Source organism: Mirounga leonina, unplaced genomic scaffold (genome assembly GCF_011800145.1).
Source record: "Mirounga leonina isolate KUSES-001 unplaced genomic scaffold, KU_Mleo_1.0 Mir_125, whole genome shotgun sequence".
NCBI classification, from domain to species: Eukaryota; Metazoa; Chordata; class Mammalia; order Carnivora; family Phocidae; genus Mirounga; species Mirounga leonina.
The window spans coordinates 17,048,842-17,076,378 of record NW_023270305.1 but is presented as its reverse complement, the minus strand read 5'-3'; the positions used below and the strand labels follow the sequence as shown (position 1 = coordinate 17,076,378).

At 49.8% G+C, this 27,537-nt stretch overlaps 1 protein-coding gene across 1 annotated transcript; it reads right to left on the bottom strand.

Annotated features, from left to right (window-relative positions):
• Positions 1 to 719: 719 nt before the first annotated feature.
• On the bottom strand, positions 720 to 27,537 carry LBH (LBH regulator of WNT signaling pathway). The gene is made up of 3 exons (XM_035000839.1): positions 27,290 to 27,537; positions 24,593 to 24,695; positions 720 to 3,277 (listed from the first exon to the last, which is right to left on the bottom strand). The coding sequence occupies exons 1-3, from the start codon at positions 27,313 to 27,315 to the stop codon at positions 3,089 to 3,091; spliced, it is 318 nt and encodes a 105-aa protein (XP_034856730.1). The 5' UTR covers positions 27,316 to 27,537; the 3' UTR covers positions 720 to 3,088.

The following is a 27,537-nucleotide window of genomic DNA, read 5'->3' as shown; positions in this document are numbered from 1 at the left end:
AGTGACCACCGGAGCTCTTTTTAGCTGTATACATGCCCATCCACTCCCCTCCAGTCTTTGTGAATGACCTTATATCTTGGGTGTTGCTCTTCCCTTAGAAAGGTGGCTTAAGGGCGCCTGGGTGGCTCAGTTGGTTAAGCAACTGCCTTCGGCTCAGGTCATGATCCTGGAGTCCTGGGATCGAGTCCCGCATCGGGCTCCCTGCTCAGCGGGGGGTCTGCTTCTCCCTCTGACCCTCCTCCCTCTCATGCTGTCTCTCATTGTCTCTCTCACAAATAAATAAAGTCTTAAAAAAAAAATTAAAAAAAAAAGGTGGCTTAAAACTGTGGCTGTCTGTTGAAAGCTCCCCATGATTCTAAAAAAAAAAAAATATATATATATATATATATATATATGAATGCTTGGCCCTCGTCCTAGCCCATTGAAATCTAAGTCTCTGGGGGTAGAATCCAGGTAGTTGTACTTTTAAAAAGCTTTCCTGGTGATTCCGATATGCATCCAGGGTTTAGAACCACTAGCACAGAAGGGAAGGCTGTTTTCATTCAGCCAGGTGACAAAAACCCATGGATGGGCTCACCCTGGAAGGGCCACCAGGCAAGATGCGTACAGAACCTCACTTGGATCGCCTCCTGACTCCGCCTCCCATGCAAGTTGCATCTCAGTGCTGTGTTCGTCCAGTTCCAGCAGAGGTGGAAGAAAAGAAGGAAACCAGACCAGAGTGGAAAGCATTTTCAAACTTTATTTACAACTGTCACAGTGACAAAAAGTAGTTCGGAAAAAAAAAATGCTAGTTTCTCCCTGAGCCTCAAAAAAGAACAGATAGAAGTTACAGGAGGTTCATCTTACAACAGGCATTTTTACTGAAATACTAGGGTTGTTTTTGTTTTTGTTTTTTTAATACGATCAGTTAGAAATACACACAAGTTACTTAAAAAAAAAAAAAATAGGAGGCCAGACAGGAGCTCAGCCACTTGTCCAAGAGTGGCTGGGTCCCTCCCACAGGCTCGCTGCTGCAGGTCCTGACTCGAGTTGTCAGCCCCCGGCCTGCTCAGACTCCAAAGGGTCATACAAAGGTGTCTAGCGACCAGCAAAATAATAAGTCACCCCCATAAACACACATATACACAAAGTAGATTTGTTATGCAGTTTACAAGCACGTTCCCATCACACGGCAAGACCAGGACAGATGAGAAGGACACAGAAACACAGGATTTTAAAAGGCAAGACCCCATCCACGAAGGGAGGCAGGTGCGGGATGAGACATGCTGCTGTGAGGGAATGAGGAAGGAGGGAGGACTCTCTGCAGCCCGAACAGAACCAGCGGGAGCACGAGAGAGACGCCCTGGGGGTACAGGCTGCGGGCCTCTCCCACTGCCAAGGAGCTGGAAGAAGTTATTGCCATTGGTGTGTGTAACACAAGCAGACAACACAGGGGGAGGGAGCGGGGGGCGGTGGGGGAGGAGGCGTGAGCGTCAGCTTCCCAGAACCAAATCCTGCTGAGATGTCAACTGCACACCCTCATCCTGCCCCAGCTCCCCGGAACCACACTAACCTTGAGGTATTAAATACAGCTCTACGCATAAGTCCCAAACTGGGGTCAACCTAGACCCACTGGGGAGCAGCCAGGGTGCCTCTGTTGGCCCAGGTCAGCCTCCAGGAGGATCTTGAGCTCACCTCTTGGCTGCACACTCACGCTGTGAGCTAGAGAAGGTTTGAAGAGTGTGTCTTGCAACCTGCTGCTCCAGATGGTTCTTAACTCTAAGAAGCTCTAAGTCCAAAGCTAGCTTTCTTGTGCACCTGTGCCCTTACAGGGGACAGGTGAGAGGTGGGGAGGGACGAGGACCCATGCCCAGTGCTCCCTCACCGTGCCATCCACCCACCCACGTCTGGAGCGCAAGGAGAAGCCAGGTGATGGCATGACACCTTCAGTTTCAGACTTGATCCCCAGGCTGCTATAGGAGAGCCCTGTTAGCCCCATCTGATAATTCCCAGATTTGGGACCGCCATTAAAGCTCACCTCCCCAACAAGAAACAGAGTCTCCTCTCCACTCAGCTCCCACCAGAAAAACGGGCCAGGAGCCCACATGGGAGTGGGTGCGGCCGCTGGTCAGGCTGGGAACTGCCCCTGCCTGACTGCTCCGCCCAGGGGCTGCAGAGGTGATGCCAGGGAGAAGGAGGGCGGCCTGGTAGAGCCAGAGCTCTGTGCCTCTGCTCAGAGTAGAGCAAGCCTGGGGGAGCAGTGGCGAGGGAGCTTCGTGTCCAAGCGTCCACCTCGGTCCTCCCACAAGGGTGGGAAGTGCTCCCGTCACTCCCAAAGGGCCGGGGAGGGCAAAAGGATAAATCAGGAGAGAGAAGCTCAAGAGTGCTGCCTCTTAAGAAACCTCCAGAACCTGTCACAGCTGGAGCAGAGGGTGGGGGAGGGGCAGGGAGTCCTTCTTTCCCACGCTTGCCTCCAGCCGGCTTTGCAGGCAGCCAGTTTCTACTGCTCTTCTTTGCCAGCCTCCCGTGAACAGACCAACACAGCTGAAATAAAAACAAAGGCTGGTGGTGGGCAGAGCTGGAGAGAGAGAGGAACGCGTTGTTTTCAGATGCCCGCGGGCGGGCAACTTCCTGGCTGCACTCCTCTGCTCGCTGCTTCCTTTCAAACGGTGTATTTTCTCTTCCCGTCTCCTGTCTCCCGTTTGTTCTCTTACCCTGAATGTTCCCTGCTCGGGATGCACATCCCCCTTCCCCCCACCCCACCCCCAGAGCCCACTGGAATCCCACGGCTGCCTCTAGCCTGCGCAGGTTCAGATACCGATCTCAAAGATGCACCACTTCCCCGCACCCCCCACCCCTGCTCTAAGCAGCTTCCTTTCTCAGAAGGCTTGCAAATTGTCGCAGAGGGCTCCACTGCCCAGCACATTTCAAAAAAAGAAAAGAAAAGAAAAGAAAACCAGCTCGGTGATTTGCAGGTGCAAAACGGAAGCCATCATTTGACATTTTCAGAACTATTGTGGCTCACTCCCTTCTTCCATCACAATGGGAAAGAACACAGTTCAGGGACAGATGCCGTCTGGTGTAGCCCCCGAGGGAGCCGGCAGGGACTCTATTGCTCCTTGTTGTCTTCCTCTGTCTCTTCACAGTTGTCCTGCTCATCCTCCTGGACCAGGAACTCCTCGGGGGGCCACCGGAGCTCCCCGCTCTCCACCTCGCCCTCCGTGGGCTCCACCACGATGGAGGGCAGGCGGTCTTTGAGCTTGCAGCAGCGGTCGAAGTCTGACGGGTCGGGGAAGATCTGAAAGAAAAGCAGAGCGAGTCCCGGTCACCTACAGTACAGGAAAAGAGAAATCCCGTTCCTCTGCGGCACATACGCGTGGAGAACTGAGCCCCCGCTGAGTGCCAGCACCCGTGCCGGGCTCTCGGGACACCGGGAGGGAGCCCTAAGGCGGGAGCCAGGGAGCACATTCTGGGGCCACCCAGGAAACCGTCCCTCGGCAGACCTTAATCCTGAAGCTGCAAGTGTTCAGGGCAGTGCCCCTAAATTTGTGGTGTTGCTCTGTTCAAACCTTTTCTTGTCTTTTATTTTCAGATAAAAGAACTTAAAATCATGTAATCCATAGTAGGCCACACCTGCCTGCAGGCAGCATGTCACCCCGGCAGCCCAAAGCATGTCACGGGCTGCCTCCCGGGGTAACCACCAGCGCCTAGTCCCAGGTGCTTTACACATATCCTTTGAACCAATACGGTCGTGCTGAAAACACCTGCTGCTAATACTATCTTAAAGACTCCCAGGTTTGAAGAAGGAGGTGGCCCAAACTATACAGCCTAGGAATGAGATTCAAACCCAGGTCCATCTGAGCCCCATGCCCATGCCCCAATAACACCCCGCCCCTCACAGGGATGGGTCCTGATCTCGCTGCGACTATAAAGTCAAGGCCAAATCAGGGTTGATCAGGGACATTTGCTGGCATGGCCCCAGTCACAGGCAAGCCACGAACAGAATTCTAGGCTCCTTTTTCACCTGTGAGCAGCTCCTGGCTCCTTGACGGTTCTATACCTGGAAGTCTCTTCAGAGTCCCGTCAATGAAGCTTCTTTTTTTAATGCCTACTGTGTGTCCTGCCCAGCACTGGGAGAAACCCCGCACCAGGCCATGAGGGGCTTTGCGGATTCCCTGTGCACACCGTGCCCTGTGACTGCAGCTGACCCAATTCTTGGCCCAGCAGCTTAAGTACTTAATCCGATGGGCTGCTGGTCCCTTGCCATCCGCAGCCCTCGGTGACACACCCAAGACCCGGAGAGAGGAGCCTCTGTCTGGGACACTGAGGCTCACAGAACACAGACATTGAGAGCCACATGGCGTCCTCAAGGCTATCTCTTCCAATCTCTCCATTTGGTAGATGAGGAAACCAAGGGCCAGAGGGGACAAGGGACTTGCTCAAGGTCACACAGCTTGTTAATGGCAAGAGAAAGGAAAGCAAAAATCGGGAGTGGGTGGAGACACATTTGCAGAGGGCCTGGGCCAGATCAAGACAGTCCCCCAGCAACAGGCAAGTGTCCTGTATTCTCAGGAGGGAGAAGAAACGCTCTCCTACAAACTCAGGGCTTCCCAGCTCCTGTGGTGCCCAATCTCATGGCACCCCAGCCCCAAGCAGTGCTGGCTCGGTCACAGGCCACGTCACAGGCCACATGGGGCTTTCGGGAATCACGACAGGGCCTCAACAAAACCTCCCCAATCCCTGGGGTGCCTGGGTGGCTCAGTCGTTAAGCATCTGCCCTCGGCTCAGGTCATGGTCCCAGGGTCCTGCGATCCAGTCCTGCATCGGGCTCCCTGCTCAGAGGGAAGCCTACTTCTCCCTCTCCCACTCCCCCTGCTTGTGCTCTCTCTCTCTCGCTGTGTCTCTGTCAAATAAATAAATAAAATCTTTAAAAAAAAAAAAAAAACCTCCCCAATCCCTGCAGACAAGTGATTATTAACCATTTATCCAATAAAGCCCTATTGCTGGGGATTAAGCCTTAAGCCAGCTGCACAACCAGGCATCATTAAAGACTTAACAGGCTCATAAAAAGTATGGTAATGGCAGCCAGGAGGAAAACAAGCCAGAGGAGGGGCCAGACGAGTTGGGGAGAAAGGAGGCATGGGGAGAGGGACCCCCACTCCAGTCTTTCTCTTCCTGATGCCCCCGACCCCACGGTTCCGCACTGGGACCGCGCTGTGCACACACAGCCGATGTGCTGAGCAGGGCAAGTGGTCTCTTTGGGCCCCTCCTCACTGCCCCTCACCTGGAGCTGGAGGCCCTGCATGAGGGTGAAACACAGGTGCCTTCCATGCACGGGCTTTGCGAGCGAGCAACGGGAAATCCAGCAAGTGGAAAGCACACTACAGTTTGCAAAGCTCTTTTGGATGTCACCTAATGTAGGCCTGACCACGCCCAAAGAGCCGTGAGATCCTCGGCTCTGATGGACACATGTAAGAGCCAGGATTCAAACCTAGATCTGCTGTGTTCAGTGCGTGTGCCTTTTGAAAAGTGAATGGATGCCCATTTTACAGACTGCAAACTGACCAGGGAGGGTGGGCAAGACTCTGGGCTTCAACTGCCCATCCAGCTTAGGTGCCAGGATGACCTCTGGGCAGCTCAGTCTAGAAGATGAGCTTCCCAGTCTAGACAGTTCTTCTAAATCTTCAGGACCTGAGACAGAGCTATGAAATATCAAAAGGAGACGGACACCTGGCTCAGTGCAGACCTGGGCCCCTGCATCTACCCTCTGACCTACCTGTGACGTCCCAGCAACTGGATTCTAATTAGGATCACCCGAGCCAAAGAAGAGCAAAAGGGACAAGACACAGAGAGGCCAGGTGCAAGAGAAGGGGGAGGAGCACGGTGGGAGTGGAGAGCGTGTAATTTTGTTTCAGGCTGGGAATAGGCCTTTAACTAAAATTAGGGGGGAAAGATGTTAAAAAGATGATGGTGGGGGCGCCTGGGTGGCTCAGTCGGTTAAGCGTCTGCCTTCGGCTCAGGTCATGATCCCAGGGTTCTGGGATCAAGCCCCGCATCAGGCTCCCCGCCCAGCGGAAAGCCTGCTTCTCCCTCTTCCACTCTCCCTGCTTGTGTTCCCTCTCTCGCTGTGTCTCTCTCTGTCAAATAAATAAACAAAATCTTAAAAAAAAAAAAAAAGATGATGGTGGTGACGGAAGAGAAGTCAGGCAAATTTGCTGGGTAGAATCTCAACCTTCACAATAATCCTATTAAGTATGTAGTAGTGTGAGCCCTATTCTATAGAGGGGGACACTAAAGCACAGAGAAAGCAAGTGACTTACTCAAGGTAACACAGCTAGGAAGTGGCTGCATGGGGACCTGAACTCAGACCTGTAGGACTTCAAATAAGCTGTTCATTTGATAACACATTGTGTAGAGCCACAGACCCCAGATTCTCACTGTGTCTTTGACGTCACTTCCGTAACCCTGATCAAGTCCTCCCAACTGCCCGTGACTCAGTTTTTCCTTTTGAAAAGCAAAGTGACCTTCGTGTCTCACTAGATGGGTACAAGTTCTTGGCAAACACAAAGATGAGGACATATGCTGAATTAAAATTGGAATGTCCTGGGTGCCTGGGTGGCTCAGTCATTAAGCGTCTGCCTTCGGCTCAGCTCATGATCCCAGGGTCCTGGGATCGAGTCCCACACTGGGCTCCCTGCTCGGCGGGAAGCCTGCTTCTTGGTCCCACTCCCCCTGTTTGTGTTCCTGCTCTCGCTATCTCTGTCTCTGTCAAATAAATAAAATCTTTAAAAAATAAAATAAAATAAAATTGGAAATGTCCTCTTTGGAGCTGTTTCAACAAGACGATAGTCAGTAAGTATTCAATCTCCAAGCAAGAGGTGGTAATACTCACATGGTAACTAAAATAACTCCAAACAATGCCTTGCATACCAGGAGCTGCAAAATTAAGTCTTTTAAGTTGTTGGGGGAAGTCTGAGCAGTGAACTTCTGATACTGCTCAATTGCCAGAGAACTTTGCTCCCTGAGTTGCTCAAAGCAGGTGCCATTAAAAAAAAAAATTTTTTTTCCTTTACAAAGCCTGCTCACTGCACTTAAAAAAAAAAAATCACTATAATAATCTCACCTTTCCAGCAAAGATTTTATTTTTTTATCAAATAATGCCAATTTATGCCTCTGAAAATTGTAGCTCTCTCCAAAGCCAAACAACATGCACTCAGAACCAATCAGCTTCTCATTTCCTCACATGCAGACAGAAAGCCTTGCACAGTGTTGCTGAGTATTCTGCCAGCACAGTCTTATCTCCAACAGCTGCTTAAGAGGCTGACCCTAAGGAGGTTGAGATTTTTCCACTAAGTCATGCTTTTTAATCATCTAGGCAGCAGAAAAATGAGAGGTTGCAACTGCAGTGTGACGGGGTAGGGAAGGCAGTGGAAAAAAGGACTCGAGTCGGACTTGCCAAGCACATGACAGGTAGGGCTGGGGCGGTAGGCCAGCCTGGCATGCTGTTTGCCTGCAGGAGCTGGCAGGGAATAAAGAACCACCCCTGCTCCAAAGAGAAACTGCTTCTGGTTAAACCTCTTACTCCAATGTGCACCTTCTCTCTGGACTGCGGAAGGGGGGACAAAAATTCCTTTTCTCTTCCCTCTGCAGCAAAGACTCCTTTCCAAGAGGTCCAGAATGGAAAATGGGAGGCTCTGAGAAGCATTTCCCACCCTAAGCCCCACAGAGGGCAGGGCAGATCTAGAAGCATCCATCCCCAGCTGTGATTCTCTCAGCCCTGCCCTTCCCTCCTTCTGCCAACACTGGACTCCACATCCAGCTACCCAGCTGTCACACTCGGCTGCCACGGCTGATGGCTTGGATGAAGCTCATAGACACCCAGTTCCTTCCTTTGCAAGTGGAGTGAAGTCTTGAAGATCACACACACGGTCCCGGCTGGGTCCTGCACGTCCCACTGTGTAGGAACGGCAGGCGTGCAAACTTGGTGCTCGTGAATCTTACAGAGGACACTTCTTCAGAGGCCTCCTTTGCCAGGTGGCCTCTAATCCCAACAGGCCCTGACATTTTGGGAACTCACATGGGGTCACTTGAAAGGTCAAGGGAGCTTTAGGACCTTCTCTGAGGAAGAAATGCTCTGTGAGATGAACCGTGGACGCCAAAATACTGGCATTTCTGGCTGTGTAGATTAGAGCTGTCCACTGGAACTTTCTGTGATGGTGGAAATGTTCTCTAGCTGCACAAGGCCACATACAGCTATTGAGCCCTCGAAATGAGGTTAAATTGTTAAATTTTCTTTTAGTAATGTAAATTTATCTGATATGTGTAAATATAATATAAATTTAAATGTAAACAGTTGCATGTGGCTGGTGGCTGGTGGCTGGTGCAGTGGGCAGTGCAAACATTAATAGTTAAATATGAGGACCATGAAAGCAGGGTTGTCCAGGAAAATGGCTCAGGAGGTTTGGTTGATGGGCCAACGTGGGCAGCCTCACAGCAGAAGTCTGGGGTTGGGGGGTGAGGAATTAGAAGGCTTTTTGCTTAAGTATAAGAGTTGCTGGTCAGTCAGCTCCCATTTCACCCACGGAGGGGGAACTGAAAGGTAATATCAGATCTCCAAAGGCCTGAAATTTGGGGGCCTAGCTATCAACTGTCTGCCTCTAAGCCAGGTGACCTAAACCTCGCTGCCTCTGCGGTGGGGAGAGGAGAGATGTCTGGCACCTGGGATGGAAAATGTGAGCAATTCTGGGTGAAGCAGCCCTCCCCCGAGTGCACGCATCCCTCAGCCATCATTCCTGACAAACAACTCGAGCTGGCCACAAAGAGGGCCGAGGGCTCAGCAAAGAGCCGAGAGATGCTAATAGGGAAAGTGGACACCAGCGGGAGCAGGAGATGAAAGGTGGCGAACTGGACACACAAAGGGCTCATTACCAGCTCTGCAAGCTGAGACCTCCAGAGCGTGGGCATCTTGCTCCTCTTTGCTGGGCTCTAACAGAAGGATGAGGTGTGCTGGGGTGGGGTGGAGAGGGGAGGTAGGGCAAAGGGCCTGAGGTGAATCACCAGGCAGTCCCCAAGGCGCTGAGAGGGATCTGCCTCTGCACACAAAATCATGCAGTGAGCCTCGCCCCTCTCTGGTTCCAGAGGGGGCATAATCAACCTCAAACCTGCAATGGAAACTCCCACTCCCACTGCTGGTAGACCAGGAGTCTGAAAAATTGGGCTTTTACTTTACCCCCGTGTCTTATTATCTCTGTGACCTTGATCAAGTCGTTTTAACTTCTCTGAGCTTCAGTTGCCTCCTGAGTGAAACAAGGAAGGGATTTCTTCTACTTTATAGTATTGTTGGAAGGATCACATGCTCCTGCATGTTGAGTGCCACATAGTACCCAAGGGGCTCGAAGCCATGGTGGCCCATTTCCCTCCTGTCTTCATCTATAGATTGGGATTAATGTTAATCCCCATCTCATAGGGCTTTGGAGAGAATCAAACACAGGTATGTGTGAACATGTTCTGTAAACTTTAAATTCCTAATGATGGTTCTTATTAGGTAAAACTGGGGTCCCCAAGGAGCATTTAGAGTGAGGGACTGAAAAGTCAATAGTCCCAACGGCTTGGGCCAGGAGCAAGTGAGCAGCACTCCTGGGCTTGCACTCAACAATTCTAGACCAGGTTCTTTGGAGAAATGGGTTTGACTTCACTTCTCTCCCAGTGTTTCTGTTTTTCCAGGGCATGGGTTAGGCCAGGCAGAACAAAAGCCACTGTCTTGTCCAGATCCTGGTCTTCAGTGCAAGCCCCTGCAGCTAGCGATCTCCCCATTATGCACCTCCACACCCCCGCCCCCCAGTCCACTCCAGGGGCCTGCTGCCCAGGAGTGGACTGCCCCTCAGCTTCCCAACGTCTGGGTTTCTTATTTTTCCTGCAGAACAACAATGGATTGGCCTTGTGTGTTTATTCCTTCCTAGGAGGGGCTGGTTTCTAACAATGGGCAGATCTCTACCAGCATCCTGCTCTGCCAAGGGCTGAATGAATGAGCAGCAGCTAATCCAAACGAAAAGTCACCCTGCTTTTTGTCCCCCAACAACATGTGAAGGCAAGGAATATATATATGTTCTTTGAAATACTTGCCTCCTGCTATTTCATCATCATCATCATAGCTATTTGCATTTTACTGACTTTTCAAAGTGACATGTGGTTAGTAAGAACAGAAAGAATTAGAGCAAATGGCAGAGTAGCTCCTAACTGGATTCAGGAAGAACAGTCTCATCTCCAGCCGGATGCCAGTCACCTCACTCTCCATCCCTGACGCTCTCACTCTGCTCAAATCCCCCTGGCCTGGGGCTCTGGAATATCCACCTCACCCCTTCCTACCCTTCTCTGGTGTCTCTAATCCTATAGGAGACTTGAGGAGAGATTTAAGGCTTTGTAACAACTGTTGGATCTCCTTCCTTTGGATTAAAGATGCTTAAGCCTCCAGCCCTGAAACTTAAAAGAAAAGGAAATCCTCTAGATAAACACCATCCTTCATAAACATCTCTCAAACACACACCCATCCTGCAGGTCAAGAGTTCCAAATTCCAATTAATTAGCACTAATTGCTACTGATAACTCTGGGCCCAGTGAGCTGATGGGGCTTTTGGAAGGTTAAAGAACATTTCTTAAAGCTCTCTAGGGCAGTGAGAGAAAGACTGCAGTTATCTGGCATAGATGATTTCAAATACCCACATCCTATTGACTAGGTTATCATTGCCCTTTAGAAAGAAGACATGCCTCCCAGTCACCTCTGGGCCTCTGGGGATGACAGATCCCTTTCTCCATCCTCCTCCACTGGAACTAACCAAATGTCCCACAGCCATACCTCCTCTCAGAAAGCCCAGAATGGCACGGCTGCCATTTCCAACCATTCTCTCGTTCTTTGTTTTGGAGACAAAAGTCTTGAATGTGTGGCCTAGTCCCACAGCCTTCCCACCCTTGTCTGGAATCCCCTTCCTGACCCCTTCCACGTGGCTTCCAAACACATCCCTGCATGGAAACAACTCTTTCAAGTCTCTGAGGACAGCCTTACAGCCCTGCCCCAGGGCCTTTGCTCAGCTTTCACTCATCACCACTTCTGCAGCACCCCACCAGGCCATCCGGCCTGCTTCAGGCTTCATGGTCTCTCCTGATTCTTATGCCCCTGCCCTGGCTCATCTGACCCATCTACCTTCATCTTCCCTGTGCCCTCCCTAGACTAGGTGTCATCCTAGGCTTCTCTTCAGACTCAGCTTCCTGGCTTCACCCATCCATCACAGGTGGAGGATTCCCCAATCTACAGCGGCACTTCCCCCTTCCCACCTCCCATGATGGATGACATCCATCATCTCCAACTCACCTTGTCCCAAAGTGGGGTCATCAGCTAATGGACCCACCTTTCTTTAAGTTAAAAACATTGTTTCCCTCTCCCAAATAGGAATCCTTGCTTGACGGTAGGTGCTAGAAGAGAGGCCTGGAGAATTCAGTTGGTCACAGCTACAGTGTTGAGGCTACAACACTGAAACGAACAGGGCTGTATTCCTAGAAGCAGTCTACACTAGCAGGGAGGCGATGGCCCTGCTGTCCTCTGATCACACATAGTCTTCCTGTTCGGTCTAGCGCAGCGCTTCTCAAAGCTCAGATCTCAAGCTCCTCTCATGGAAGAAGTGTCCACGGAGATAAAATACTTTCTAAATAATACGAAGATGTCATTTGCCTGTCCCCCTGTGTTAACACTTGCACTGTGGCACAAACAGCACCAGTGGGGGAAATTGCTGGCCCCTTGGCAAGAATTAATGAATACTGCGGCAGCAGACTGTCCTGGTGGTCATTACGTTCTTTGCCACCTCAAACAATTAAAAAAAAAAAAAAAAAGGACCTAATACCCTTGATAAAGCAGTCAAAATGAATTTTTGTTAAATACTGACTCCTTCTTAAAAAAAAAAAAAAAAATTTAAAAAAAAGGGCGCCTGGGCGCCTGGGTGGCTCAGTTGGTTAAGCGACTGCCTTGGGCTCAGGTCATGATCCTGGAGTCCCGGGATCGAGTCCCGCATCGGGCTCCCTGCTCGGCGGGGAGTCTGCTTCTCCCTCTGACCCTCCCCCCTCTCATGTGCTTGCTCTCTCTCATTCTCTCTCTCTCTCAAATAAATAAAATCTTAAAAAAAAAAAATTAAAAAAAAATACTGACTCTTAAGTACATGTTGTTTTAGTGTTGTATGTGATAAAGCGGAAAGCCAGCAGACAGCACTCTGCTGCATCTCCAAGTCCCATGGTCATCTCAAGAAAAAGCACTCATGTGACGGAGTCGTCAGCTGAACTAGCCACTTTCCCGCAGAACACCGTTTTTACTTGAAAATGTGACTGCCCAACAAAGCATGGTTGTTTTGACTTGGGTGTTTGGGGGACATGTCCTCAAAAGTGAACAAAACAAGCACGTCACTTCGTGGAAAATGACTAACAATATTTGTTCCCAATGATAAAAATCAAACTTTCAAGCATAAATCGTATCAGCCACCATAAACTTGTCCGCTCTCTAATACTTGAAGGCTTTCTTTTTTTTTTTTTTAAGATTTTATTTATTTATTTGACAGAGAGAGACAGTGAGAGAGGGAACACAAGCAGGGGGAGTGGGAGAGGGAGAAGCAGGCTCCCCGCTGAGCAAGGAGCCCGATGCGGGGCTCAATCCCAGGACCCCGGGATCATGACCTGAGCTGAAGGCAGATGTTTAACCGACTGAGCCACCCAGGTGCCCCACTTGAAGGCTTTCTAATGAGACTGGTAAAGGCACAAATAAATGTGACTTTCTGATGTTTTATGATGTAATGTGTCCATATTTGGAAGATCTATCTTACTCAGTGAACGTGTATTTTCCAAATGATCAACACACCACATTACAAAACCAAACATGGGCAAAAGATGGATTCGAAGTGCCAGACAGACTGCTGGATTTGAATGGAAGAGCACAAAAACCTCATTGATAAGGTTTCAGATTCCACGTTGCTGCTAACCTTTAAGAAACTACCACTTGTTGAGTTTTGGTGAAATAGCAAAGAAAAATATCTGAATGAGGCTATGAAGATATTTCTTCCTTTTCTTAACTTTTCTAACAGATCTTGCATGGGCCAGATTGTCTTCATTTACTTCAACCAACACGTACGGCAACAAATTGAATGCAGAAGCAGATATGAGAGTCTAACCATTTTCTGTTAAGCCAGATATTAAACAAATTTGCAAGAAAAATGTGAAACAATGCTTTTCTTCTCACTAAACTTTGGTTTGGGTTTGGTTTTGAAAACATATTTATCTTTATTAAAAACTGTTATTTAGGGGCACCTGGGTGGCTCAGTCGTTAAGCATCTGCCTTCAGCTCATGTCATGATCCCAGAGTCCTGGGATTGAGCCCCGCATAGGGCTCCCTGCTCGGCGGGAAGCCTGCTTCTCCCTCTCCCACTCCCCCTGCTTGTGTTCCCTCTCTCACTGTGTCTCTCTCTGTCAAATAAATAAATAAAATCTTTAAAAAAATAAAAAATAAATTAAAAAAATAAAACTGTTATTTGTATTAACATGTAATTGTTTTACTGTTATTTTAAAGGGATTAAAACATGAAAATTTTAAACACTCCATTTTAATATCAAAAGACATAACCCAAATAAAAAAATAAATTAAAAAAATTTAAAAAAGAAAGGAAAAAAAAAAGACATAACCCACATAAACAAATATCTCTGGGGGTCCTAAATAATTTTTAAAGAATGTGAAAGGGGCTGAGATCAAAACATTTGAGAACTGCTGCCCTAGAGAAAAAAACACCCTCCAGAGGATGACCACATTAAGTCAAGGTTGACGGAAGGTATGTTTTAAGACTGGGAAAGATCTGAGGGGAATATGAAGTTGCCTTCAACAGCTAGAAGGCTGACATGAGGAAAAGAGAGCAGATTTTTTAAACTCCCAGTGGGCAGATCTAGGATCAGGATGGAGGATTTCACCTCATTATACAACATTCTAACAAAAGTGATAGAATCCACTCTCTCCCGTATAGATGGGGAAATCGAGGCCAAAAAGAAGGGATGTGAGTTTCCTGAGGTGACAGAGGTAGGAGCAAAGCCAAGATTAGAAACCAGTTATCCAGATTTGTAGCCCATGTGCTGAGAGATTCTGAAATTCACATCCCTGATTATGTCCAAAGAACACCTACGTGACCCAATGCCACCTGCTGTCACGTGCACTCCCACATCTGAGATGCCCTACTGCCAGTTTGAGTCCACCCATTTGTCTACTCTCTAAAAGAATCTGGAAAAACCCTGTGTCCTTCCACATGTTTTTAAATTGACATCTAAAACTTCTGATATATTACAAACATTAACATTTTAAAATAGAACTTTTATACCACTCTTTTAAGTGCACCCAATGCCTTATAAATACCAAAGCAACTCGGTATCAACCATCACCCATGAAAAAACTCACACACAGGGCGCCTGGGTGGCTCAGTTGGTTAAGCATCTGCCTTTGGTTCAGGCATGATCCCAGGGTCCTGGGATGGAGCCCCATGTCTGGCTCCCTGCTCCACGGGGAGTCTGCTTCTCCCTCTGCCTCTGCCCTTCCCCCCCACCCCGCCCCCGGCCCCCAGCTCGTGCTCTCTAATAAATAAATAAAATCTTTTAAAAAAATAAACTCATACACAAGCTCTAAAATCTTACTCTTTTCTCTGCTTGAAACTGTATCTCCATCCTATTGTTCATTAGAATTTTAATGTTTTTAGTTATTAGCTTTTTTCATACTTCTCTGCAATAAAGAGACATATTTATTATATAAATGGATAGTTAGTATTTTTATGTCAAATGACCCTAAGGCCTGTTACCAACAACAACAAATCTGGATTGGCTCCTGGCAGCTATGTATGTAACTGATCAATCAACATACCACAAGTAATTGTTACACACAAAGGTAATCTTTTTTATTGGTTTCTCCATGTGATAGATAGGCGGGATTTATGGAGCTTCCTAGGCAGTAACATGTTGAATGGCCCATTTGTTTGGTGCCCCTACCTGGGGAAGTCCCTTTAAAAGACTCAGCAGGGCAAGAAGCAAGGGGGAGGAGGGCAAGCTTGACAGGAAGGTAGGCAAAGAAACTGGGGAAGCCCAGCTTCAGGAAATGGGATTTTAGCAAAGCAACACAAGGAGGCTGAAGATGTGGAACTAGGTTTCCCGAAAATGCTCTCTGCTGTCACATCCCTTGGAAAGTTTCTGTGAACCCCAGGGGCAGCTGTCCGCTGGTTTTAACACTCTGTTAAAACATCAAGTAATATATACATGGAGCATCATTAAGAAGTAATTTGGCATGAGAACCTCTCATCTTAGGCTGACAAGGAAAACAGCCAGGAAGGATCCTCATGCTTCAACTGCCACATGTGAGGGGCAAATGACCAAAGAAATACGGAAATCATGGTTTAGTGTTAGCTGATCTTTAAGAATGCTTTCATCTAAGAGGATACCAGAGTCGAAGAAAAGAAATTCCTTCATGATAACAATAGTGATGCCAACCTCAGGAAGTTGGATACCATGGTAATTACGCCTTCATGTCCACAACCATAGTATGGCTCAATTATCTTTTTTCTTTACTCATTTGTTTAAAACATATAAAAATGAAACTCTGTATCACTACAGAGATGGAAAACTAGTATTACTTGTCATAGGTAGTAACCATAAAAATATACCACCATTTCTAAAGCTTGTGTAATACCTGAACAGACTTTGTAAACCACCAGGAGTCTGTGGACCCTACTGGAACATTGCCTTGGAGCATTTATTTGTTGCAAAGAACCTGAGGCTTGCACAGTTGTTGGGTAAAAGGCCCCCGAGTTCTGGGCCCAAAACTTCTGTTATGCTCAGATCTACTTCTAAGAGCCCAGTCCATCCTGGATTCCAGGGAAGCCATATTTCTAAACCATGACCAGTCCACGAGCCAGACCTGGAACCTCGGAAGAGCAGGATGGCTTAGGGGACTACATTTGCATCTCTCCAAACTTCATGGGTCTCCAGGCGGAGGCGACTTCACTGGTCTTCCTCAAGGTCACATGGTGTTCCAACGTCATTAATAGAATAAAGGAGACAAGTAGGGCAATTGCCGACCCATATGCATCTGTAATCCCGAGTGTGTCATTATACCCACGAAGGGACAAAAACATGATCACCAGCTATTTTGCAATGCTGGCTAGATGCTGCCTAAACATCATTAGTTGTTATCATCTCTGCTCAAAATAAGCAATTAACAAACTAGAAGAAGATGTACAACATCTCCTAAACACTCTGAAATAAACCACCTTCCTGACTCTAGCCCCAGAGCTCTTTCATGATCTCATGTCGATAGCTTTTACACCCCTGAAATTCTATGTGCTAGAGCTCTCCATGCCAGGAGCTTCTATTTTGATAAACTTTTCTATTTGTTTTCTGTCTTTAAGGTAATATATAATCAAGAGGCTTAATGATATTGAATCTCTTTGAATTAGTAATTGTACTTCCAAGAACTTATTCTAAGGAAAGAAATCAGGTCTGTGCAGATATTTACGTAAAATGATGTTCAGAGCAATGTTCTTTGCAGGAACAAAATATGCCACAACCTAAATATTCAGCAGTAATAAGTGGCACGTAACAAAATGAAATGCCTTTTTATAAAGAAAAACAAATGGACATAGTCACAAAATTATAGTCAGTGAAAAAAAAATTCACTAGAGCATACACATATTTATCCCAATTTTATTTTTTTAAACATAAATGCATACAAAAATACTAGAAGTAAACATACCAAAATGTTTCAGTGATAGAAATATGGATGGGTTTTTTTTTGTATTTTAAATTATTCAAAATTTCTAGAAGGAATAAGTATTGCCTTTATACATATAACATCCACCCACCCACACACACACACAAACTCACACACTTAACAACTTTTGACTTAGAAACTCTGTCCTATGACTCGACTCTGAGGAAATTGTATCAACTATGGACAGAGATTGATTATATTATATAAAGATTATATATATTATATATAAAGATTGATATGTAAATTATTACATTATTTATAAGAGGGAAAATGGATATAATCTAAAAGTTTTCAACAACTGGGGAACAGTAAAAAGAATCATGTCATCACTTTAGGATCTAACATTGTACACTTATTAAAAATGCTGGCTTTGAAGCATTTTTAGATTTTATTTATTTATTTATTTGAGAGAGAGAGACTGAGAGAGAGAGCACATGAGAGGGGAGAGGGTCAGAGGGAGAAGCAGACTCCCTGCCGAGCAGGGAGCCCGATGCGGGACTCGATCCAGGGACTCCAGGATCATGACCTGAGCCGAAGGCAGTCGCTTAACCAACTGAGCCACCCAGGCGCCCCTTTGAAGCATTTTTAAAGTCAGTTGTCATGATGTGATGCTGATGACTTACAAACTGGTAAGTAAAAAAAAGCAGACCACAGCTCTGTGATTTTGGCTATGTGAAAACATTAAGTGCGCTGGAAAAGAAAGAAAAGCTGCTAAAACGTGAACAGCTGTGACGTGGGCATGGTGAGATCATGGTCATTTAGAAAACAAAAAGGTTAAAGAAAATTAAAATTCCATCACGGGCAGAGGTTACTTTTAAAATTTGAGAAGCATGAGAACAATAAAATACATACTTTATCAGTGAAAATATGAAATTACTGGAGAGGGGGGGAAAGGAAGAGAAAATTTTCCTACCATCTCAACACTCCAATCTAAGACAACCCCTATTAACATTCCACCGGTTGCCCTTTGAGTGTGTGAGTGGGCGCCTGGGTGGCTCAGTTGGTTAAGCGACTGCCTTCGGCTCAGGTCATGATCCTGGAGTCCCGGGATCGAGTCCCGCATCGGGCTCCCTGCTCAGCGAGGAGCCTGCTTCTCCCTCTGACCCTCCCCCCTCTCATGTACTCTCTCTCATTCTCACTCTCTCAAATAAATAAATAAATCTTTACAAAAAAAAAATGAGTGTGTGAGTGTGTGTATGTGTGTGCACGTGCATGCACATGTGGGTGTTCATGGGAGTGTCTGCAAGTGTGTGTGTGATGAGTACATGAGTCTGAGCAGGCACCTTGGGCTCTGTCCACAGAGATCAGTGGCTGAGCTCGGTGCTGCCCACACGCCTTGGGCTAATAGTGACCTCCTAAATTAGAGCTTGTACACAGGGCTGTGTCTGGAAAAACACATTCAGGAATTGGGGAAAGCCAAGGATGCTTCTCAGATCCAAGGGTGGACGAGTGTTCTACAAAGTAAAGGCAGGAGGTGAGTTCACGGTATACTATTAATTCTGTCTGGGAACCACCTTCAGATTCAAGTTAGGATAAGGTCAGACCTAGAAGCCAACCACCTCTGAACTGAGATTTGTGAATGCCCTTCGCGCTCAGGCCAATTCTACTTCGGGTGAGAGATCCAGAACCTTCCTTCCCACTGGCTCCAGTAAAATTTGTGGCTGAGAAACAAGTAGTCAATGCTGCTTCAGCTCAATGCTTGGGTGCCTCTTCTCTACAGTTTACCCCAAAAAGGAGCTTCTGACAGTGCAGGGCAGCTAATTCTAGCAGTCAGGGGGCCAAAGGAGCTCCTAAACTTCCCTTAAATTCAAAATGCTAGCTGCACGATAGTCTGGAGAAACTTCTGGCAAATTTTAATTTGTTTCTAAGACAGGTCTGTGCAATAAGGGACGAATGAGGCAGCAGACACAGGATCTGATCAAGAATCCTCCTGGGGTGGGCTCAGGGACAAGAGAAGGGCAGGTGGGGAGGCCAGAGGTAACAGAGGCGGTCCAGCACCTCTGAACTGGAAAGGAGTGAAGGCCTGACAACTCTGAGCCCCATGTGAATGAGGGCCTGTTTTCATATCCTCCGAGGATTATTTCAGGACTTGGACCTGAAAGATCATTTCAGGACATTCACTAGACACCCAGGAATAGCTCTTGGCTCTGGTCACAAGATTCGCCACCCAAACTCAACCCTTTCCCCAACGGTACAATCCTCCTTTCTATTCAACTTGCAAGACTGGGCTGATGTCAAGAAGATGCTGATCCTATAAAAATCTCTGCTGTGGGATGGCCACGGTAGAGGGATAGTTCTCCGTGCGGGAAAGGGAGAGGGGAAGGGGCCAATGGATCACCCCGCGCTCCTTGCGCCGCTCTGTGCAGGACGCGGGGGCCCGCGCCGCAGGGACAGAGAGCAGCCTGAGACACAGCCCCTGCTCAGGGCAGTGAGGAACACACCAGCTGTGGAGAGGCGTCAGGCCTCACACAGGCCCTTTGAGAGAAGGCTGGGCTGCTCGGTTCTAGCGTGCGACACGGTGGCCAGGAAAGTGAAGAAAGCTTGTTCTCTCCCTGGCCGTGTGACAGACTCACTGTTGTGACCACAGTGTGTGTAGTGGGGGGAGGGGAGGGGGGCCCAGGGGGACGATTCCAGCCTTCTGCAGGCCCTTACCCCCGGGGGCACTCCAAAGCAGTGAACATGATGTTTGTGTCAAGGCTTTGGGCCTAAGAAGGAAGGTGCCGGGTCCCGCATACAAAGTAGAGCTGATCTGAACAAGGGAGGCACGGACTCAAAAAGAGGCAGTGTGTGTGTCGACACAAACCCACCCAAAAACGAGGTGCTCCTTGGGCTTTGGCCCCAGGTGGCCTGAACTGCCTGTTTTGCCTCACACTATTATGAGCTGTACCAAGGAGGGAGCGGGGTGGAGGGGGTGGGAGAGGAGAAAGAAAACTTGCTGTGATTCCAGTAACATGTCGTGTCCATAGCTGGACGCGTCCTGCCAAATGCTCTGCAATTTTAGCTTTATTTCCCTCCAGGGACAATTGAGGCTTTTTAAGTCTGGTGTTGTGAAAGATGATTTCCTAGGGACCATGGGACTTCCGTGAGGCCACGCAGCAGGGCCTCCAAAACTCTTGCAAACATGTGGAGTAACACAACTGGGGGTCACCACGAGGAGGAAGAGACAGAGGCGGTGGATGGATTCCACCTGTAATGGCCCCCTGAGCAAGGCTTGTGGGGGATGGAGGCAGGGATGAGGAGGAACTTGAACCAGGGGAGGAAGCTCCACCCATCAGGTATTTACTTCAACACGTGCATTTGGACGGGTGGGAACACACAGAGGGGGCCAGGCTCAGGGGGTCTTCCTAAAGAAAGACTCCACACAGAGAGGGTTTCTGAACCGCTGCCTGACTTAGAGATTAACAAGAGCCTGTTCACTGAGACAGGATTTGCTGCTTCTTATAAAGGGAAGCAGCAGGAAGAGGGTGGAGAGAACCTGCTGCTGTTGGGCCTGGCAGACAGAGGAGACTGAGAGATCCCCGTCCAGGGAGAGGCGAGCTCTCAGCCAGCCTAGTGCTTTACCCCCGCCCTGAATGCCGAGCTACCACTCAGGCTCTCAGACTGCAAGAAGCAAATGACAGAACTGTGGCAAGAGGTCAGCAACCCCCCGTCTCAACTCTCCCTCCTCCCGACAGTGCAAAAGCCAGGCTCTCCCTCCCTCTGGTCTTAGGAAGCGAAGGGAAGGATGCAGGGAAGTCCTGAGCTCTGCGGATCAAAGGGAAGGCACAGGACACGGAAGACTGTGGTGTGTGAAGAGTGAGCTCCTTCTGGTTTATAGTGCATCCTCCCTGGCTTCCCTGAGGGGAGCTCGCTGCCTGTCGGACTGGGGATGGATGTCAGGTGGTAGGAGTCTGTGACCAAGCCCAGCATAGGGAATTCAAGGGGCAGCCAGTCAGAGACACGCAAGCTGATCAGAGAGGAATTTAAAGAGCTTCGGGAAGGACAGAGCTATCAGATCTTGGTCCCGATGCTTGAGAAGGGGCAATTTTAAATGAAAACCAAGGAGCCATACCTCTATCTAGAACTTAGAGAGGGTGGTAAGATTGCAGAAGGTTCCCCAGGCCATGCTGGGGCAAGGCAGGTAGCAAGGCCAGAATGACGAGAGCCCTTGGGTCGGGGCACGGCCAGCGTCTCCAAACAAAGGCGAAGGACCCTTCCCCGCACAGGACCCAGGCCGGGTCAGCTGCAGCATGAAAGGAGACCCCATCAGAGAGGCACTCCAAAATGCTACATACTTAGAGCCCCTGGATCCAATGGAGGGCCCCGCAAGGCAGCCACTGACCTGCTTCCTTGAGTTGGGGCCAAGTAAGAAGGTGGAGGTGGCAGCCGTCCAGTGCCACAGGTGGGGGCACCACGGGAGGCCCACGAATGCAGTGAGGGGAGGGAGCCAAAGCCATTGGGGACTTAAATGTCCTCATGGCTCACTCAGCCCCAGTGAACCAGCCACTCCTCGCAGCCTGCCCAGAATGTACTCAGACTTTCGGGTAACCATTTACCCACCCACCCAGCAAGATGCCATAATTCATGCCAAATGCGTGTGCAAACAAGGAGTTCCCATATCGAGCTGACTCTCTGAATAAATGTTAAGATGAAACAAGGCACTGGCTCTGTTGATTTTTATAGATGCTCACAAAACGACACTAACTCCTAAGCATGAAAGGTAGGGCTTACCTGAATTTTCCAGGGCATAAAGATATTTATCTGAAGCCTTGGTAGGCCTGAACAGAGAAGACCCTTTAAAAATTCTAAAGTAGAAGTGAAGATGGCCAGCTTTTGGATCAGGAGATTCAACCTCATCGAAACAACCACCATTCACTTGGCACCTGCTCTGGAAAGACCTAGAGCCAGCATGCATCTTGGGCTGGGGAGGCTGATGGGCACAAAGAGGGAAAGAAGGCATCCCCTGCCTTCAGAGACTTGGGCAGGACCCATATCCTCAAAGCGCAGGGCAGCATCGTTTCAGAGAACAAATGCCACAGATGTTGCAAGAAGAAAGGTCACATCTGGGGCAGAGAAGTTAGGAAAGCTTCATTCTTGCATAGGTCTGGAAGGTGGGGGAATGATTGACGAAGTCCAGTGTGCCTATCTATTTTACGACCTTGTCTCAAGGTCAAATCACAAGCCTGAGATTCTATTTCATCTGCCAAGTCGGGATTGATGTCTCCTTCCCACTTTCAGTTCCTTGGAAAAGCAGGGCCTGGTAAAAGCCATGTACTATTATTACCCTCAGGAAGGATGCCAAGAACAGAGTTCTGAGATGTCCCACCCCAGATCTAAGCCCAGCCCAAACATGCACAGAGGATGGGCTTCGGCCAGTGCCGTCCCAGAGCTCTGGTGGGAATGTGTTTAATTGCATGACACTAGCTCTGAGTGGGCCCAGAGGATATGGGTCATATGACAATTGTCAGATCAGCTGGCTGCAGGGCCCTGCAGCTGGTATAAACAGGGGCAAGCCAGGGGGGTATCTGGGCGTGCAACAAAATTAGATTAGAGATGGAGGTGCTCTCTCCCAGTCCTAATATTCTCGCAGGGCCCAGCCCCAGTCTGACCGGCCAAGCCTTCTCATGGCCATCCGTACCTGGACAGACCATGGCTTTGTGTCGCTGCCCCAGACTGCCTGTGTTCTGGGTATTACGCCCATGTTGCTTTCCCATGGGAGACCTGGGCCCTCGGCAGAGTGCCCACCGCAGCAAGTGCCCAGGAAAAATGATGCTCTCCCCTTTCTCTTCATCAGGCAACCAGAGGACCTTTCCGAAATCTGGTGACAAGAGTACTTTGAAGTTCTAGGTAAGATATTTTGGAAGTGGACAGTAGCCCCCACCCGGGCAGCAGGAGGAGATTTCCTGAGGGGCCATGGGAACCGGGCTCTCAGGCCAGCACCACTAGGAGAAAGTTAGGGCTCTTTCATCAGGCGGCATCATGACATCTTGGGAGCCCAAAGGCGATTTGATTTTCCACCGGCCGCTGCAACCCCAAGTCAGCCTTCCTCCCCCCGCGCTGCAGCCCCTTCCACCCCTTCACCTGTCCTGGCCCTCACTCGGGCAGTGGCCTGAAGACGGAGAAAACAGCGCGGTAGGATGTGGCCCCTTGGTCCTGGGACATGTTCAAAAGAACGTGAAAAGCACACACAAGATATACTGACGACTGTGTTTGGAAGGGTTCTGTGATGGAATGCTAAAACCCAGAACTGAGAGAAAATCTCACCTGTAACCACAAAGAGATTCAGTCTGATTCAGTGGCTTGGAAACTGGTATCCAAAAACACCCTCGCTGGGGGGCCAGGAAACTTCTACCCTCCCACAGGCTGTGGGGCCTTCGATGGTCTCTCTCAGACCCACTCTGGGGGTGGAGGGTAGAAAACCAACCAGGAAAGGGTATCCCCCTCACTTCCTTCATCTCCTCAGGCAACATGAATACTTCTTTCCAGCCAGCTAAAGGGGCTTGGCCAGACCCTGACACTGACACTGAACAGAGGGGCCTTCTTGAGCCTCCCAGTCCGAGGTGACTCTGCTGTCACCCACCAAGTTACCTTACACGAACTCAGCTTTCATCTCAGCTCTTTGATCAACCCCTTCCCCATCACATGCCCGCAGCTCCCTATTTGTTTCTTCCTTTACAAAATAAATGCCCTGGAATGGTTCTACAGAATGACTAGCCAGAGCAAGTCTAGATTCTAAGCAAGAACCAGCTCCAGGTACAGACCCATGACATATCAGAAGAGCAAGGCTTTGGAGTTTGGGTCTGCTACAGTCTGAGCCTGTTTCTTTGTCTGTTAAACAGAGCAAGAACTCCCACCTCAGAGCTATGGTCAAGAGTAAATGAGTAACATTTGTTAAGTGCATGGCTCACAGCAGACATTCATTTCGTATCTGCTGAATGGGCCCATCACACCCCTTTCGTCTTCCCCAGGCCACACACCCTTTGTACACAATTTCCCTAGCTCCAAGGTCTTCCCTGAAAAATAGACTCCTTCCTCTCCCACAGTAGTAACCTCGGAACTCTCCAGTTCACGCCCCCAGAGATATCAAGCTGCTGTGTAGCTCGCTGGGGGCAGCAGGTGAGTGCATAGCAGGGAGGAAGAGCACTGTGTTAGGAATCTGAAGGTCACACTTAGGGCACTTTTTGAGGTCTTCATGTATTTAACATCCATCACGCAGGATGATCTCTAATCTAGACGCCGGAAATCTGATAGCTTGCCTTTGGGGAAAGGTCTCCTCAATTCTAAGTACTTTGAACATTAACTCTGGTGGCCTCAGTGGGTCGACCATCCACCTGAGGAAGAAAGCAGCATTTGACACAGATGTTCCTCCACCCGATCACCTTTCCCCATAAGCTACCCTTCACGGTGATGTTTCTCCTGCCAAGGCACGGCCGTGAAGGGAAGTGCTGGTCTGAACCGACGGCACAAATCACGTCCCCCCCTCGTTGCTGTGAATGTGCGAGTCCACAGCAGCTGGGATGACTAAGGAATGACATTGGCTCATGCCTACTGAACCCTTACTGTGTCCCAGGCACCATGAATGCCCTCTACCCAGCATCTCATCAAGTTGAATCTTTACCACAATCCTCTGAGGTAAGGACTATTGTTGCCCCATTTTACAGATGAAGAAACTGAGGCTTACTGGCATGAGGAGACTTTCCCAAGGTCACATAGCTGTTCCAAGTGGCACTGGGACACAGAACCACATCTGCCTCCAACCCCAGCAAGAGTCACCAGCTCCAAAGAGCCGGAAGGAACCCAGGACAGAACTCACCTGATAGGAAAGGCCATCCTTTCGGGGGTTGAGGCCAATCTCCTCCATGGATGGGGTGTTCATCATCACTTCAGTCATCTCGGCAGATCGCAGATAGTCGGGGCTGCCAAGAAACCCAGACCAAAAGTCAACAAACACACGCACTTTCACATTCCTATCCTTGGTGCTTTCTGCTTTTAGATCAGGGGACTGTCTGGAGGCAGGATGAGAGGTGTTCAAAACAGAACTCACAGAAAAACAAGCTCACACCCTGAGGAAGTGCCTTATAAGCCCAGGGCATCAGGGCCCTCAGCCTCAGCCAACAAAGCCCTGAAACTGCCTAAAAACCGCTCTGGCAAACCTCTCTTTCCTCCTCTCCTGTACAAGTCCCCACTGGCACAGAGCACTCTGGATTTTCTTTGTGATAGTGACAGAACTAGAAAAAAACCCAAACAGTAGGTAGCTGAGTCCATCTGTCTATATTAAAACCAATTCAACCCGTCTCTAGGGGAACTGCATATTATTATTACATAATGATAACGGGTCAACTTCAGGGAAACCAAGTCCAATAATGCTGCCTTCCCAAATTCCTCTCTCTCTTCCTCTCTCTCTGGTGTTCCTTTTTGCAAAATGTCCCACTTAAAGCCCCAAGGGGTCAGCTTTCTGCAGGCTTCACATCTGCCATCCAACCCCCTTCTCTAGTCCAGCCACAGCAGCTGCAAGCTCACAGCTTGAAAAACATCCCCTGGATTAAAAGCCTTAAGGATGCCCGGACTCTGATTGCAGAGGAAATTTCCAGAGGAGCCAAGCTGGCCCACCAATGGCTGACATGTGAAAGTGCTTTGTACTCTGTAAGCAGGATACAAATGTTCCATTATCCTCACTCAAACCACGGGCACATACAGGGTCCCGAATGCATAATGCCAAATAGTACATACCAGTCAGTGCATTCCCGACACAACACCCAATATTTTCACCATCATGCCTTTACACAGTTACAAAATAAATAAATGTCGGCAAGGCTTTAAACTGACTACATCTAAGGAAACAGGGGTCTCCTTAGATTCTTCTTCACTTCATCATTACTACAGAGAGTAGAAACAGCATTGGATTTGGAAACAGAAGCATTAGGTCTGGTCCAGGCTCTGCCACTCAAGAGCTGTGTGATCTGGAACAAGTAATATAACCTCTCTGAGCCACAGGTGCCCTGTTTCTTACCATGATGCTAATAATGCATGTATCACACTTACGCTAAATGGCTCATCTCTGGGGTGGAAAAACCGTTGCAAGCTATGAAGAGCTAATCAACTATAAAATAATTCCCAATTATTTTATTTCCCTTAATTTCTCAGGGGATAATAATGGGCCTGATGGGCCCTAACACCCACCTTGGCAAGTATTGAGTGGCCAGGGGCACAAAGCCTCCAGCAGCCTTCGAAGTCTCACCCACATGGCACCTGGCTGCTCACACACCAGGGAGGCGGGAGGGGAGCGGCGCCCCTAAGGAGGGGGTACGCAAGCCTCACGGGTGGGGGAATTTTTACTTTGTTCTGAGAGTTCATTTCTCTAGACAGAGCCAGGGTGGGGGAGGAGAGACCGAAGATGCTGGGCTTCCGGGCAAGGGTTAGGGTCAGGAAGGGAGGGGGGAGGGGACTCCACAGGCGGATTCATCCCGGGTCCTGGAAAGGCTGCCGCCGACCCCCAAAGAAACGGGCCCACGGGGCTCTCGCCAGGCTCTTCGCCTGGGGTAGGGGCGCTCGCTCCTCGCTCCGGGCTGCGGCGCGGGCCCCAAAAGTTGAAGCGAGAAGCAGGAACTTCCCGGTTCCTGGGCTGAGCGGGACAGCGCGCAGTTGGAACCCGCGGGTCCGGCCCGCCGTGCCCGCACCTGAGGGCGCCCTCCCGCGCCGTCAGTGCTCCCCCGCGGCCGCTCCTCCTCTTCCCGGGCGCAGGAAGGAAGCGGCAGCCGGCGCGGCCGGGGGCCTCGCTCCGCAAGCAGCGCGGCGCCCGCGGCGCATCCCTCCCGGCCCAGATCCCGGGTCCGTGCGAACGTCCTCCGCCCCCCGGCCCGGCCCCGGATTCTTCCCGGCGGGTGAGAGCGGCTCCCCGGCCCCAGCCCGGGCCCCCACAAAGGCGCATGGGGTTTTGAGGAGGAATGAGATCGAGAGGGCGCAGCTTGTGCTGGTGCTGCTGCTTGTGGCTTTCATCGGGTTCCGTGTGGGGAGAGCGTTTCTCCCCACCCCTCGAAGCTCTGCAAAAGCCGCCGCTGCACCAGCTCAGCCCCGCTGCCGCCGGCCTCGACGCGGAGCCTTGCATGCGAACAAAAAGGAAAAGGGGAGGGGCCGGGGCAGAGCAGGAGCCCCCTGCGCCAGCCGGGGCGCGTGCCTCCTGCAGCCCTCCGCATTGGGGGTTCTGTTCGCGGGATTCAGGCTTGATCCCTGGTGCTCCCCCCACCCCACCACCAGCACATACGCACCCTCCCAGCCGTCACTTAAGTGAGGGCTTCGAGTTCACTCCCTTTGTCTGGATGCTCTCGGCACCACCGGCCCCCACCCCCACCTTTGCAACCTTGACGTTGACTCCGGCACGGGCTGGGGCGGCGGGTGAGTGCCGGCGCCCGCGCCGCCTGCTGCCCTCGCACCCGAGCCCGCAGGAGCGGGCGCCCGGGCCCCGCAGCCATGGCCGCGAGACGGATGCCCGCCGAGGGCGCAGGATACTCACCAGTGAATGGGGAAATACACAGACATGAAGTCCGAGGGGAGGCTGACCCACGCCCTTGTGATTTAAAAACGGCCACCGCGTCCCGAGGAAGGATGTCAGGGGCGCAGACAGGCGCGGCAGGCGGCGGAGTGCGGGCACTAGGCGTTCGCCGGTCCGCCTTCCGGAGACAGCCCCGCTGCCAGCTGCGTCGGCAGAGCACACGGAGCTCTCGGTTCCCCACCGAGCCCGCGGCCCCACAAAGAGCCCGG

Coding starts and splice junctions, on each gene's coding strand:
- LBH (XM_035000839.1), bottom strand. CDS start 27,315: ATGTCTGTGTATTTCCCCATTCACTG. Junction 24,696..27,289: donor GTGTATTTCCCCATTCACTG/GTGAGTATCCTG, acceptor GTTTCTTGGCAG/CCCCGACTATCTGCGATCTG. Junction 3,278..24,592: donor AGGATGGCCTTTCCTATCAG/GTGAGTTCTGTC, acceptor CTTTTCTTTCAG/ATCTTCCCCGACCCGTCAGA.